The sequence below is a fragment of the Stegostoma tigrinum genome, chromosome 25, assembly GCF_030684315.1.
Source record: "Stegostoma tigrinum isolate sSteTig4 chromosome 25, sSteTig4.hap1, whole genome shotgun sequence".
NCBI classification, from domain to species: domain Eukaryota; kingdom Metazoa; phylum Chordata; class Chondrichthyes; order Orectolobiformes; family Stegostomatidae; genus Stegostoma; species Stegostoma tigrinum.
This window is the reverse complement of record NC_081378.1, coordinates 37,252,392-37,268,744: the sequence shown is the minus strand read 5'-3', so window position 1 is coordinate 37,268,744 and position 16,353 is coordinate 37,252,392. Positions and strand designations below refer to the sequence as shown.

At 45.9% G+C, this 16,353-nt stretch overlaps 1 protein-coding gene across 4 annotated transcripts in view; it reads right to left on the bottom strand.

The window, feature by feature from the left end:
• The window catches only part of LOC125463382 (mucin-5AC-like), a 132,692-nt gene that overhangs the window by 48,371 nt on the left and 67,968 nt on the right, over positions 1-16,353 (bottom strand). For 2 of the 4 annotated variants that reach the window (XM_059654644.1, XM_059654645.1), the window contains 7 exons: positions 14,858-14,917; positions 13,533-13,892; positions 12,681-12,740; positions 6,764-6,823; positions 5,431-5,790; positions 4,578-4,637; positions 756-815 (listed from right to left, as the gene is read on the bottom strand). In XM_059654644.1, the coding sequence (XP_059510627.1) occupies positions 756-815; positions 4,578-4,637; positions 5,431-5,790; positions 6,764-6,823; positions 12,681-12,740; positions 13,533-13,892; positions 14,858-14,917 (1,020 nt within the window). The remainder of the gene's footprint in view (positions 1-755; positions 816-4,577; positions 4,638-5,430; positions 5,791-6,763; positions 6,824-12,680; positions 12,741-13,532; positions 13,893-14,857; positions 14,918-16,353) is intronic. The other 2 variants (XM_059654646.1, XM_059654647.1) reach the window with 2 other exon arrangements.

Here is a 16,353-nt window from a genome sequence, read left to right as displayed (position 1 = left end):
GCTGAAGGGCCTGTTCTGTGCTGTACTGTTCTATGTTCTATGTTCTATGTTCTATGAGTAAATTTGTTGAAATAAAGATCTAAGAAGGAGTCCAGAGACTGATTTGATCCATTGACAAGCTGTATGAACTTCTTTTCATGTGATAAATACGATTGGTCACTGAAAATGTGTTATATAATGAGAATATATTAAAGTATCCTTTCCAGTTGAAGTCAATTATGCTTTATTCAAATATCAGGGATATGGATGTGGAGGTTATTGATCATGTCAAAATGATCCGTTAATTCATGGCAATTTTTATTATACATTTCTTTTCCACAAAATGTTGTATAAAAATATACCGTATATGAGATGCCTAAACATTTCTTCAAACTATCTGATCACCAAGTCATTATTGCTGTGTCAAAAATCATAGAATTTGCTCTTTGTGACAGCCCTGTGTGTACCCACACCACAAGAAGCATGGAATTTCAATAAGGTAGCTCAGCAGCACCTTCGAGGGCAGTTTGCGATGGGCAATAAAAAAGTCGGTCTTGCCAGTGACACCCACAATCACTTAATGAGAAATAAAAAGAAATACAATGTCGAAATCACAGTCAAAATATTCCATCTAATTGATGGCCATGCAAACACGGTTAGAATGAAACATAAAATCTATAACTTACTGCCCTGTCAATAACAGATCTTATTATGTTACAAAGTAAAACTCTCGTTGAGAACATGTTGGTCCTCAGTGTAAAACCATTGTCCCTTACTAGGTATGTAGCTGCTGGTTAACGTGGTTGTAGTCGGTCTCCCTGGTGTTGATGTTGTTTCTGTGGAGCCAAGAAAACATTTCAACCTGTTACACTGCACCCTGAGGCTCAACAGAATAAAATCCAAAACCCTTCCTTCCCTTTGCATGTACCCAGGTTAAACAAATGCAAAACTGAAATTTTTCTCCCCAATATCAGTCTGCTCAATAACATTATCTTCGCCAAGACAGACTGCACTATTTAATGGCTCATAATTCAGTGTAATATTTCTGCAATTTCAGCTTTGCTGCAATAGCCATGTGGATTTGGTGGATTTTCTGTAAATGTTATAAATATTATGGAGGCTGGAGAAACTCAGTAGGTCTGACAATATCTGATGAGAGAGAAAAACAGTTGATATTTCAAGTCTGATATGACTGTTGCTCAGATCTGTAGCTTACAATAATCTGTAGCACATTCTCACATGAGATAGCAAACCGAACGGATAACGAATGGTTATAAAAAGACTCCAGCCACAGTCTCAGAAATTGTACAAAAGAGAGGACCTTGTATGTACTCCTGCACAGAAACAGGGGACAGAGCAGGACATTTTCACGTTCAACATTTTACATACTTGGTAATGTGGCGATTCGTGTGCATGTGTTAATTAAAGAGATTGGTTTGTTGGCCATATCAATATAATCAATCATTTTTACAATGATTGCAGAAGGCAGATTGCCTTATCATCAGAAGACCCCTGTGGAAGCCTGGAGGAAATAGGTGCAAAGCAACTCTTCTCTCGTGTGACAATTCCATGCAGACTTGAGAATTTTTATCACTTTCTCATTACTCAACCACATGGTGCAAGGAATATTCAGACATAACATTCAACAACATGAGACCACAAGCAACCTGTTGTTTCCCAGTCTCATTCTACTCATTGGGAGAAATTCAAAGTCTTCCCCTGTGTTCAGTGGTACTGGGGCAAGATTTCATGCTGGACGATGGTGTTTGATGACCCAACTGCCTTCTTGTCGACGCAACAATTAAGTCCGTATCAAGATGGTTCCTTTCCCATTGTCAATTGAGGCCCCTGAATTGATAAGACATGATATTCCACATCCCAGTGGGGAGAAAGGGGTGGTGCAGGGAAGGTCAATGCATTGGTCATTATCTTCAAAATTCCAAACATCATAGTCTTTTGAATGATTCCTGCAGTTCTGAAGGCAGCAAACGTCACCCCACTATTTAAGACATGGAGATACAAAACAGGAGGTACCAACCTGTTAGCCTGACATCAATCTGAGGGAAAATGGTAGAATGGGAAGTACAGAAACCTGGATAATAAAGTGTGAAGCTGGATGAGCACAGAATCTCAGGAACACAAAAGTTGACGTTTCAGGCCTAGACCCTTCATCAGAGAAGGGGATGGGGTGAGGGTTCTGGAATAAATTGGGAGTGAGGGTGAGGCGGACCGAAGATGGAGAGAAAAGAAGATAGGTGGAGAGGAGAGTATAGGCGGGGAGGTAGGGAGGGGATAGGTCAGTCCAGGGAAGATGGACAGGTCAAGGAGGTGGGATGAGGTTAGTAGGTAGGCAATGGAGGTGCGGCTTAGGGAGGGAGGAAGGGATGGGTGAGAGGAAGAACAGGTTAGGGAGGCAGAGACAGGCTGGGCTCATATTGGGATGCAGTGGGGGGAGGGGACGAACTGGGCTGGTTTTGGGATGCGATGGGGGAAGGGGAGATTTTGAAGCTGGTGAAGTCCACATTGATACCATTGGGCTGCAGGGTTCCCAAGCGGAATATGTGTTGCTGTTCTTGCAACCTTCGGCTGGCATCATTGTGGCACTGTAGGAGGTCCATGATGGACATGTCATCTAAAGAATGGGAGGGGGATTTGAAATGGTTCGTGACTGGGAGGTGCAGTTGTTTATTGCGAACTGAGTAGAGGTGTTCTGCGAAGCGGTCCCCAAGCCTCCGCTTGGTTTCCCCAATGTAGATGTAGCCACACCGGGTACAATGGATACAGTATACCACATTGGCAGATGTGCAGGTGAACCTCTGCTTAATATGGAAAGTCATCTTGGGGCCTGGGATAGGGGTGAGGGAGGAGGTGTGGGGGCAAGTGTAGCATTTCCTGTGGTTGCAGGGGAAGGTGCCGGGTGTGGTGGGGTTGGAGGGCAGTGTGAAGCGAACAAGGGAGTCACGGAGAGAGTGGTCTCTCCGGAAAGCAGACAGTGGTGGGGACGGAAAAATGTCTTGGGTGGTGGGGCCGGATTGTAGATGGCGGAGGTGTCGGAGGATGATGCGTTGTATCCGGAGGTTGGTGGGGTGGTATGTGGGAATGAGGAGGATTCTCTTTTGGGTGGTTGTGGCGGGGGCGGGGTGTGAGGGAGGTGTTGCGGGAAATGCGGGAGACGCGGTCAAGGGTGTTCTCGACCACTGTGGGGGGAAAGTTGCGGTCCTTGAAGAACTTGGACATCTGGGATGTGCGGGAGTGGAATGCCTCATCGTGGGAGCAAATGCGGTGTAGGAATTGGGAATAGGGGATGGAATTTTTGCAGAAGGGTGGGTGGGAGGTGGTGTATTCTAGGTAGCTGTGGGAGTCGGTGGGATTGAAATGGACATCAGTTACAACCTGGTTGCCTGAGATGGAGACTGAGAGGTCGAGGAAGGTGAGGGATGTGCTGGAGATGGGGTGGAAGGTCTTGGTGAAGTGGATGAACTGTTCGAGCTCCTCTGGGAAGCAAGAGGCGGTGCCCATACAGTCATCAAAGTAACGGAGGAGGAGGTGGGGTTTGGGGCCTGTGTAGGTGCGGAAGAGGGACTGTTCCACGTAACCTACAAAGAGGCAGCCAGAGCTGGGGTCCATGCGGGTGCCCATTGTCACCCCCTTTGTCAATAGGAAGTGGGAGGAATCGAAAGAGAAGTTGTTGAGGATGAGGACGAGTTCGGCTAGGCGGATGAGGGTGTCGGTGGAGGGGGACTGGTTGGGCCTGCGGGACAGGAAGAAGCGGAGGGCCTCGAGGCCAACTGCATGCGGAATACAGGTGTATAGGGACTGGACATCCATGGTGAAAATAAGGTGTTGGGGGCCAGGGAATTGGAAGTCCTGGAGGAGGTGGAGGGCATGGGTGGTTTCACGGACTTAGGTAGGGAGCTCCTGGACCAAAGTGGGGAAAATGGAGTCCTGATAGGTGGAGATGAGTTCAGTGGGGCAGGAACAGGCTGAGACAATGGGCTGACCAGGGCAGGCAGGTTTGTGGATTTTGGGAAGGAGACAGAAACGGGCCGTGTGGGGTTGGGGAATAATAAGGTTGGAGGCTGTGGGTGGATGTCCCCTGAGGTGATGAGGTCATGAATGGTGTTGGAGCTGATGGTTTGGTGCTCGGGGGTGGGGTCATGATCAAGGGGGCGGTAGGAGGTGGTGTCAGAGAGTTGGCGTTTGGCCTCGGCGATGTAGAGGTCAGTACGCCATACTACCACTGTGCCTCCCTTGTCTGCGGGTTTGATGGTGAGGTTGGGGTTGGAGAGGAGGGAGCGGAGGGCAGCCCGTTCTGCAGGGGAGAGGTTGGAGTGGGTGAGAGGGGTGGAGATGTTGAGGCGGTTAATGTCTCGACGGCAGTGGGAGATGAAGAGGTCGAGGGAGGGTAGGAGGCCTGGGTGTGGTGTCCACAAGGAGGACTTGTGTTGGAAGTGGGTGAAGGGGTCAGTGGAGGGAGGGTTAGGTTCCCGGTTAATGAAGTAAACGTGGAGGCGAAGGCAGAGGAAAAACTGCTCTATGTCCAATCGTGACTGGTATGCAGATGGCCTCAAGGCCTTCCGCTTCTTCGTGTCCCTTACCAGGTATGTAGCTGCTGGTAGATGTAGTTGTAGTCGGTCTACCTGGTCGTGGTGTGGTTTCTATGGAGCAAAGAAAACATTTCAACCTGTTATACTGTACCCTGAAGCTCCACAGAATTAAATCCAAAAACTTTCCTTCCTTTTGCATGGAGCCAAGTTGAACAATTGCAAAATTGAAATGATTCTCTCCTCCATCAGTCTACTCAAGAACATTATTTTGGCTAAGAGAGACTGCTTAATAGCACATAATTCGTTGTAACATTTCTTCAATATCAGCTTTGCTGGAATGGCCATGTGGATTTGGTGGATTTTCTGTAAATATTATGACTCCTCTGGATGCTGGAGAAAGTCACTTGGCCTGGCAGCACAGGGGGAGAGAGAGAAAATCAGTTGATATTTCAACTCTGATATGTCTGGAGTTCAGATCTGTTGCTTGCAATATTCCACTGACAACTTCTAACATTAGACAGGCCACATACTCCACTGATTACTGGTGCTTCTGAATGTACTCAAGACAGTTGCTGCCGAGCTAATGGCCTCATACCACTGCTGCCGTTATTAAGTCAGTGGTAAGCAGGAGCTTGTGATCCAAGAGGAATGACAATCCACTCCACTGTCATTACCTGCAGGTCCCTGGCTGGTGGTCATTTGATGGCACACAGTCCCTTATGAACCTTCCCAACTTTGGAAATGGCTGGGAGGTAATTGAATGTCCTTTCTAACATTGGTTACCATATTAGTTGTTAATGTTTTAATTCCAGTCGATGAAGAATTTTCACTGAAACAGCATTGATTTGTTCGAATTGCATTTGTACTCAAAGACTAATTCCCTGCATTAAACTATCATACTTACCTGGAATGGTGGTTGTAGAGGTGGTTTCTGGTAGATTTGTTGTTGTCCATTCTGTTGTTATTTGTGGCTCACAGCAAACTCGAATTTGGTAGTCGTAGCAAAACCTCCTTCCTTCCAAATCACTTTCACTGAATGTACAGACAAGTCCTGTGTCTCTGTCACAGGTCACATTGTCTATTGATTGGCTCACTGGCCACTCGGGGAAATCAACAAATTGGCACTGAATTTTATTAATTGTATCGGAAGAGGAGAGACACAGTTCATCACGTAATGGATCCAATAATTCAGAATCCCCCGGACTGCTCTCAGTAGGTGTATTGTCATTAATCCAAGGGGACCATTCACCATTACATTCCTCTTCTGTAAAATAAAATAAACCTGGACTTAATATATCTGTCCGTAATCAACTTAGTTCACAAGAAATCTGAAAAAGGAAAATGACAATGAAAATACATAGGGACAGCGTACATCACAGTTCTACTACCTAAGTTGGCTTTTTTTAAAGCATTATCTAAAAGATCAGCTCAATATTTCATTGCTAAACTGATCTTGTGTCAGTGTCTGTTCTCATGGCAGGATTCCACTCATAATATTAAAGATCAAGGCAGCAGTTATCAACAGCCCACATGAGTAAATTTGTTGAAATAAAGATCTAAGAAGGAGTCCAGAGACTGATTTGATCCATTGACAAGCTGTATGAACTTCTTTTCATGTGATAAATACGATTGGTCACTGAAAATGCGTTATATAATGAGAATATATTATATAATATATCCTTTCCGGTTGAAGTCAATTATGCTTTATTCAAATATCAGGGATATGGATGTGGAGGTTATTGATCATGTCAAAATGATCCGTTAATTCATGGCAAATTTTAATATACATCTCTTTTCCACAAAGAGTTGTATAAAAATATACCGTATATGAGATGCCTAAACATTTCTTCAAACTATCTGATCACCAAGTCATTATTGCTGTGTCAAAAATCATAGAATTTGCTCTTTGTGACAGCCCTGTGTGTACCCACACCACAAGAAGCACGGAATTTCAATAAGGTAGCTCAGCAGCACCCTCGAGGGCAGTTTGCGATGGGAAATAAAAAAGTCGGTCTTGCCAGTGACACCCACAACCACTTAATGAGAAATAAAAAAGAAATACAATGTCGAAATCACAGTCAAAATATTCCATCTAATTGATGGCCATGCAAACACGGTTAGAATGAAACATAAAATCTATAACTTACTGCCTTGTCAATAACAGATCTTATTATGTTACAAAGTAAAACTCTTGCTGAGAACATGTTGGTCCTCAGTGTAAAACCACTGTCCCTTACCAGGTATGTAGCTGCTGGTTAATGTGGTTGTAGTCGGTCTCCCTGGTGTTGATGTTGTTTCTGTGGAGCCAAGAAAACATTTCAACCTGTTACACTGCACCCTGAGGCTCAACAGAATAAAATCCAAAACCCTTCCTTCCCTTTGCATGTGCCCAGGTTAAACAAATGCAAAACTGAAATTTTTCTCCCCAATATCAGTCTGCTCAATAACATTATCTTCGCCAAGACAGACTGCACTATTTAATGGCTCGTAATTCAGTGTAATATTTCTGCAATTTCAGCTTTGCTGCAATAGCCATGTGGATTTGGTGGATTTTCTGTAAATGTTATAAATATTATGGAGGCTGGAGAAACTCAGTAGGTCTGACAATATCTGATGAGAGAGAAAAACAGTTGATATTTCAAGTCTGATATGACTGTTGCTCAGATCTGTAGCTTACAATAATCTGTAGCACATTCTCACATGAGATAGCAAACCGAACGGATAACGAACGGTTATAAAAAGACTCCAGCCACAGTCTCAGAAATTGTACAAAGAGAGGACTTTGTATGTACTCCTGCACAGAAACAGGAGACAGAGCAGGAGATTCTCATATTCAACATTTTAAATACTTGGTAATGTGGCAATTCATGTGCATGAGTTAATTAAAGAGATTGGTTTGTTGGCCATATCAATATAATCGTCAATCATTTTTACAATGATTGCTGTAGGCAGATTGCCTTACCAGAAGATCCCTGTGGAAGTCTGGAGTAGATAGATGCATAGCAGCTCTTCTCTCATGTGACAATTCCATGCAGTTTTGAGAATCATTATCACTTTCTCATTACTCAACCACATGATGCAAGGAATATTCAGACATAACATTCAACAACATGAGACCACAAGCAACCTGTTGTTTCCCAGTCTCATTCTACTCATTGGGAGAAATTCAAAGTCTTCCCCTGTGTTCAGTGGTAGTGGGGAAACATTTCATGCTGGACGATGGTGTTTGATGACCCAACTGCCTTCTTGTCGATGCAACAATTAAGTCCGTATCAAGATGGTTCCTTTCCCATTGTCAATTGAGGCCCCTGAATTGATAAGACATGATATTCCACATCCCATTGGGGAGAAAGGGGTGATGTAGGGAAGGTCAATGCATTGGTCATTATCTTCAAAATTCCAAACATCATAGTCTTTTGAATGATTCCTGCAGTTCTGAAGGCAGCAAACGTCACCCCACTATTTAAGACATGGAGAGACAAAACAGGAGGTACCAACCTGTTAGCCTGACATCAATCTGAGGGAAAATGGTAGAATGGGAAGTACAGAAACCTGGATAATAAAATGTGAAGCTGGATGAACACAGCAGGCCAAGCAGCATCTCAGGAACACAAAAGCTGACGTTTCAGGCCGAGACCCTTCATCAGAGAGGGGGATGGGGTGAGGTTCTGTAATAAATTGGGAGAGAGGGGGAGGCGGACCGAAGATGGAGAGAAAAGAAGATAGGTGGAGAGGAGAGTATAGGTGGGGAGGTAGGGAGGGGATAGGTCAGTCCAGGGAAGACAGACAGGTCAAGGAGGTGGGATGAGGTTAGTAGGTAGGCAATGGAGGTGCGGCTTGGGGAGGCAGGAAGGGATGGTTGAGAGGAAGAACAGGTTAGGGAGGCAGAGACAGGCTGGGCTGGTTTTAAGATGCGATGGGGGAAGGGGAGATTTTGAAGCTGGTGAAGTCCACATTGATACCATTGGGCTGCAGGGTTCCCAAGCGGAATATGAGTTGCTGTTCTTGCAACCTTCGGGTGGCATCATTGTGGCACTGCAGGAGGCCCATGATGGACATGTCGTCTAAAGAATGGGAGGGGGAGTGGAAATGGTTCGTGACTGGGAGGTGCAGTTGTTTATTGCGAACTGAGTAGAGGTGTTCTGCAAAGCGGTCCCCAAGCCTCCGCTTGGTTTCCCCAATGTAGTGGAAGCCACACCGGATACAATGGATACAGTATACTACATCGGTAGATGTGCAGGTGAACCTCTGCTTAATATGGAAAGTCATCTTGGGGCCTGGGATAGGGGTGAGGGGGGAGGTGTGGGGGCAAGCGTAGCACTTCCTGCGGTTGCAGGGGAAGGTGCCGGGTGTGATGGGGTTGGAGGGCAGTGTGGAGCGAACAAGGGAGTCATGGAGAGAGTGGTCTCTCCAGAAAGCAGACAAGGTGGGGATGGAAAAATATCTTGGGTGGTGGGGTCGGATTGTAGATGGCGGAAGTGTCGGAGGATGATGCATTGTATCCAGAGGTTGGTGGGGTGGTGTGTGAGAATGAGTGGGATCCTCTTTGGGCGGTTGTGGCGGGGGTGGGCTATGAGGGATGTGTTGCGGCAAATGCGGGAGACGCGGTCAAGGGCGTTCTCGACCACTGTGGGTGGGAAAGTTGCGGTCCTTGAAGAACTTGGACAATTGGGATGTGCGGGAGTGGAATGTCTCATCGTGGGAGCAGGTGCAGCGGAGGCGGAGGAATTGGGAATAGGGAATGGAATTTTTGCAGGAGGGTGGGTGGGAGGAAGTGTATATTCTAGGTAGCTGTGGGAGTCAGTGGGATTGAAATGGACATCAGTTACAAGCTGGTTGCCTGAGCTGGAGACTGAGAGGTCCAGGAAGGTGAGGGATGTGCTGGAGATGGCCCAGGTGAACTTGAGGTTGGGGTGGAAGGTCTTGGTGGAGTGGATGAACTGTTCGAGCTCCTCTGGGGAGCAAGAGGCGGCGCCGATACAGTCATCAATGTAACGGAGGAAGAGGTGGGGTTTGGGGCCTGTGTAGGTGCGGAAGAGGGACTGTTCCACATAACCTACAAAGAGGCAGGCATAGTTGGGGCCCATGCGGGTGCCCATTGCCACCCCCTTTGTCTGTAGGAAGTGGGAGGAATCGAAAGAGAAGTTGTTGAGGGTGAGGACGAGTTCGGCTAGGCGGATGAGGGTGTTGGTGAAGGGGTCTGGTTGGGCCTGCGGGACAGGAAGAAGCGGAGGGCCTTGAGGCCATCTGCATGCGGAATACAGGTGTATAGGGACTGGACATCCATGGTGAAAATAAGGTGTTGGGGGCCAGGGAATTGGAAGTCCTGGAGGAGGTGGAGGGCGTGGGTGGTATCACAGACTTAGGTAGGGAGTTCCTGTACCAAAGTGGGGAAATTGGAGTCCAGATAGGTAGAGATGAGTTCGGTGGGGCAGCAACAGGCTCAGACAATGGGCCGACCAGGGCAGGCAGGTTTGTGGATTTTGGGAAGGAGACAGAAACGGGCCGTGTGGAGTTGGGGAATAATAAGGTTGGAGGCTGTGGGTGGATGTTCCCTGATGTAATGAGGTCATGAATGGTGTTGGAGATGATGGTTTGGTGCTCGGGGGTGGGGTCATGATCGAGGGGGCGGTAGGAGGTGGTGTCGGAGAGTTGGCGTTTGGCCTCGGCGATTTAGAGGTCAGTGCGCCATACTACCACTGCACCACCCTTGTCTGTGGGTTTGGTGGTGAGGTTGGGGTTGGAGCGGAGGGAGCGCGGAGGGCTGCCTGTTCTGCGGGGGAGAGGTTGGAGTGGGTGAGAGGGGTGGAGAGGTTGAGGCGGTTAATGTCTCGACGGCAGTGGGAGATGAAGAGGTCGAGGGAAGGTAGGAGGCCTGGGGGTGTTGTCCAGGAGGAGGACTTGTGTTGGAAGTGGGTGAAGGGGTCAGTGGAGGGAGGGTTAGGTTCCCGGTTAAAGAAGTAAGCGTGGAAGCGGAGGCGGCGGAAAAACTGCTCTATGTCCAAACGTGACTGGTATGCAGATGGCTTCAAGGCCCTCTGCTTCTTCCTGTCCCTCAGGCCCAACCAGTCCCCCTCCACCGACACCCTCATCCGCCTAGTCGAACTCGTCCTCACCCTCAACAACTTCTCTTTCGATTCCTCCCACTTCCTACAGACAAAGGGGGTGGCCATGGGCACCTGCATGGGCCCCAGCTATGCCTGCCTCTTTGTAGGTTACGTGGAACAGTCCCTCTTCCGCACCTACACAGGCCCCAAACCCCACCTCTTCCTCCGTTACATTGATGACTGTATCGGCACCGCCTCTTGCTCCGCAAAGGAGCTCAAACAGTTCATCCACTTCACCAAGACCTTCCACCCCAAACTCAAGTTCACCTGGGCCATCTCCAACACATCCCTCACCTTTCTGCACTTCTCAGTCTCCATCTCAGGCAACCAGCTTGTAACTGATGTCCATTTCAAGCCCACTGACTCCCACAGCTACCTAGAATACACCACCTCCCACCCACCCTCCTGCAAAAATTCCATCCCCTATTCCCAATTCCTCCACCGCATCTGCTCCCACGATGAGGCATTCCACTCCCGCACATCCCAGATGTCCAAGTTCTTCAAGGACCGCAACTTTCCCCCCACAGTGGTCGAGAACACCCTCGACCACGTCTCCCGCATTTCCCGCAACACATCCCTCACACCCCGCCCCCGCCACAACCACCCAAAAGAGGATCCTCCTCATTCCCACACAGCACCCCACCAACCTCCGGATACAACGCATCATCCTCCGACATTTCTACAATCCGACCCCACCACCCAAAGCATTTTTCCATCCCCACCCTTGTCTGCTTTCCGGAGAGACCACTCTCTCCATGACTCCCTTGTTCGCTCCACACTGCCCTCCAATCCCACCACACCCGGCACCTTCCCCTGCAACCGCAGGAAGCGCAACACTTGCCCCCACACCTCCTCCCTCACCCCTATCCCAGGCCCCAAGATGACTTTCCATATTAAGCAGAGGTTCACCTGCACATCTGCCGATGTGGTATGCTGTATCCAATGTACCCAGTGTGGCTTCCTCTACATTGGGGAAACCAAGCGGATGCTTGGGGACCGCTTTGCAGAACACCTCTACTCAGTTCGCAATAAACAACTGCACTTCCCAGTCACGAACCATTTCAACTCCCCCTCCCATTCTTTAGACGACATATCCATCATGGGCCTCCTGCAGTGCCACAATGATGCCACCCGAAGGTTGCAAGAACAGCAGCTCATATTCCGCTTGGGAACCCTGCAGCCCAATGGTATCAGTGTGGACTTCACCAGCTTCAAAATCTCCCCTTCCCCCACCGCATCCCTAAACCAGCCCAGTTCGTCCCCTCCCCCCACTGCATCCCAAAATCAGCCCAGCCTGTCTCTGCCTCCCTAACCTGTTCTTCCTCTCACCCATCCCTTCCTCCCACCCCAAGCCGCACCTCCATCTCCTACCTACTAACCTCATCCCACCTCCCTGATCAATCCGTCTTCCCTGGACTGGCCTATCCCCTCCCTACCTCCCCACCTGTCCTCTCCTCTCCACCTATCTTGTTTTCTCTCCAGCTTCGGTCCGCCTCCCCCTCTCTCCCTATTTATTCCAGAACCCTCTCCCCATCCCCCTCTCTGATTACGGTTCTAGGCCCGAAACGTCAGCTTTTGTGCTCCTGAGATGCTGCTTGGCCTGCTGTGTTCATCCAGCTTCACACTTTATTATCGTGGATTCTCCAGCATCTGCAGTTCCCATTATCTCTGATACAGTATAGAAACCTGGTTGAGAATGATCTGATTGGGCATTCTCTGCAGAGATGGGAAATCATGCTTGACAAGCCTGTTGGGGTTTTTGAAATTCGAGAAGGTCGCTCAGCAGCACTTTCTTGAGGGCACTGAGGGTGGTGCAATAAATGCTGGTCCAGCCAGCAACACCCACTTCATCAGAAACAAAAATGAAATACAATGTCTGAAGCACTGTCGAGATATTCCATCTAATTGAGTGGCAATGCAAATACATTGAGAATGATAAATAAAATCCAGAAATTTCTGCATTCTCAATAAAAGATCACATAATGTTACAAAGTAAAACAGTTGTTGAGAACACTTTGGTCCTCTGTATAAAACCACTGTCCCTTACCAGGTATGTAGCTGCTGGTAGATGTAGCTGTAGTCGGTCTACCTGGTCGTGGTGTGGTTTCTATGGAGCAAAGAAAACATTTCAACCTGTTATACTGTACCCTGAAGCTCCACAGAATTAAATCCAAAAACTTTTCTTCCTTTTGCATGGAGCCAAGTTGAACAATTGCAAAATTGAAATGATTCTCTCCTCCATCAGTCTACTCAAGAACATTATTTTGGCTAAGAGAGACTACTTAATAGCACATAATTCGTTGTAACATTTCTTCAATATCAGCTTTGCTGGAATGGCCATGTGCATTCGGTGGATTTTCTGTAAATATTGTAACTCCTCTGGATGCTGGAGAAAGTCACTTGGCCTGGCAGCACAGGGGGAGAGAGAGAAAATCAGTTGATATTTCAACTCTGATATGTCTGGAGTTCAGATCTGTTGCTTGCAATATTCCACTGACAACTTCTAACATTAGACAGGCCACATACTCCACTGATTACTGGTGCTTCTGAATGTACTCAGACAGTTGCTGCCGAGCTAATGGCCTCATACCACTGCTGCCGTTATTAAGTCAGTGGTAAGCAGGAGCTTGTGATCCAAGAGGAATGACAATCCACTCCACTGTCATTACCTGCAGGTCCCTGGTTGGTGGTCATTCGATGGCACACAGTCCCTTATAAACCTTCCCAACTTTGGAAATGGCTGGGAGGTAATTGAATGTCCTTTCTAACATTGGTTACCATATTAGTTGTTAATGTTTTAATTCCAGTCGATGAAGAATTTTCACTGAAACAGCATTGATTTGTTCGAATTGCATTTGTACTCAAAGACTAATTCCCTGCATTAAACTATCATACTTACCTGGAATGGTGTTTGTAGAGGTGGTTTCTGGTAGATTTGTTGTTGTCCATTCTGTTGTTATTTGTGGCTCACAGCAAACTCGAATTTGGTAGTCGTAGCAAAACCTCCTTCCTTCCAAATCACTTTCATTGAATGTACAGACAAGTCCTGTGTCTCTGTCACAGGTCACATTGTCTATTGATTGGCTCACTGGCCACTCGGGGAAATCAACAAATTGGCACTGAATTTTATTAATTGTATCGGAAGAGGAGAGACACAGTTCATCACGTAATGGATCCAATAATTCAGAATCCCCCGGACTGCTCTCAGTAGGTGTATTGTCATTAATCCAAGGGGACCATTCACCATTACATTCCTCTTCTGTAAAATAAAATAAACCTGGACTTAATATATCTGTCCGTAATCAACTTAGTTCACAAGAAATCTGAAAAAGGAAAATGACAATGAAAATACATAGGGACAGCGTACATCACAGTTCTACTACCTAAGTTGGCTTTTATTAAAGCATTATCTAAAAGATCAGCACAATATTTCACTGCCAAACTGATCTTGTGTCAGTGTCTGTTCTCATGGCAGGATTCCACTCATAATATTAAAGATCAAGGCAGCAGTTATCAACAGCCCGCATGAGTAAATTTGTTGAAATAAAAGATCTAAGAAGGAGGCCAGAGACTGATTTGATCCATTGACAAGCTGTATGAACTTCTTTTCATGTGATAAATACGATTGGTCACTGAAAATGTGTTATGAGAATATATTAAAGTATCCTTTCCAGTTGAAGTCAATTATGCTTTATTCAAATATCAGGGATATAGATGTGGAGGTTATTGATCATGTCAAAATGATCTGTTAATTCATGGCAAATTTTAATATACATCTCTTTTCCACAAAGAGTTGTATAAAAATATACCGTATATGAGATGCCTAAACATTTCTTCAAACTATCTGATCACCAAGTCATTATTGCTGTGTCAAAAATCATAGAATTTGCTCTTTGTGACAGCCCTGTGTGTACCCACACCACAAGAAGCACGGAATTTCAATAAGGTAGCTCAGCAGCACCTTCGAGGGCAGTTTGCGATGGGCAATAAAAAAGTCGGTCTTGCCAGTGACACCCACAATCACTTAATGAGAAATAAAAAAGAAATACAATGTCGAAATCACAGTCAAAATATTCCATCTAATTGATGGCCATGCAAACACGGTTAGAATGAAACATAAAATCTATAACTTACTGCCTTGTCAATAACAGATCTTATTATGTTACAAAGTAAAACTCTTGCTGAGAACATGTTGGTCCTCAGTGTAAAACCACTGTCCCTTACCAGGTATGTAGCTGCTGGTTAATGTGGTTGTAGTCGGTCTCCCTGGTGTTGATGTTGTTTCTGTGGAGCCAAGAAAACATTTCAACCTGTTACACTGCACCCTGAGGCTCAACAGAATAAAATCCAAAACCCTTCCTTCCCTTTGCATGTACCCAGGTTAAACAAATGCAAAACTGAAATTTTTCTCCCCTATATCAGTCTGCTCAATAACATTATCTTCGCCAAGACAGACTGCACTATTTAATGGCTCGTAATTCAATGTAATATTTCTGCAATTTCAGCTTTGCTGCAATAGCCATGTGGATTTGGTGGATTTTCTGTAAATGTTATAAATATTATGGAGGCTGGAGAAACTCAGTAGGTCTGACAATATCTGATGAGAGAGAAAAACAGTTGATATTTCAAGTCTGATATGACTGTTGCTCAGATCTGTAGCTTACAATAATTTGTAGCATCTTCTCACATGAGATAGCAAACCGAACGGATAACGAATGGTTATAAAAAGACTCCAGCCACAGTCTCAGAAATTGTACAAAGAGAGGACCTTGTATGTACTCCTGCACAGAAACAGGGGACAGAGCAGGAGATCCTCATATTCAACTTTTTAAATACTTGGTAATGTGGCAATTCATGTGCATGAGTTAATTAAAGAGATTGGTTTGTTGGCCATATCAATATAATCAATCATTTTTATAATGATTGCAGAAGGCAGATTGCCTTATCATCAGAAAATCACTGTGGAAGTCTGGAGTAGATAGGTGTATAGCAGCTCTTCTCTCGTATGACAATTCCATGCAGACTTGAGAATCTTTATCACTTTCTCTTTGCACCATGTGGTTGAGTCAGGAATACTCAGACATAACATTCAACAACATGAGACCACAAGCAACCTGTTGTTTCCCAGTCTCATTCTACTCATTGGGAGAAATTCAAAGTCTTCCCTTGTGTTCAGTGGTAGTGGGGCAATATTTCATGCTGGACGATGGTGGGTGATGACCCAACTGCCTTCTTGTCGACACAACAATTAAGTCCATATAACGAAGATTTGTTTTCCCTGAAGTCAATTGAGGTCCCTGAATTGATAGATCCTGAGGACATGATGTTCAACATCCCAGTGTGGAGAAGGGTGTTCTGTGGGTAAGTTGATGCATTGGTCTTTTGCTTCCAAAATTACAAATGTCACAGATTTTTGAATGATTACTGCAGTTCTGAAGGTAACAAATGTCACCCTGCTATTTAAGAGAGAGTGAGAAAAATAACATGGAGATACCAACCTATTGTACTGACATCATTGGGAAAATGGTACAAACTGTTGTAAAGGATGGGGTAAGTAGAAGCCTGGGTGATGATGATAAAATTGGGCATTGTCAGCAGAGATTGGAAATCATGTTTCACAAATCTGTTGGTGTTTTGGAAGATGTTACAAACAAAATTGATAAAGGACAGCCTATGTACGTACTACACTCAAACAGTTTGAAGGATTCAATAAAGCCCTC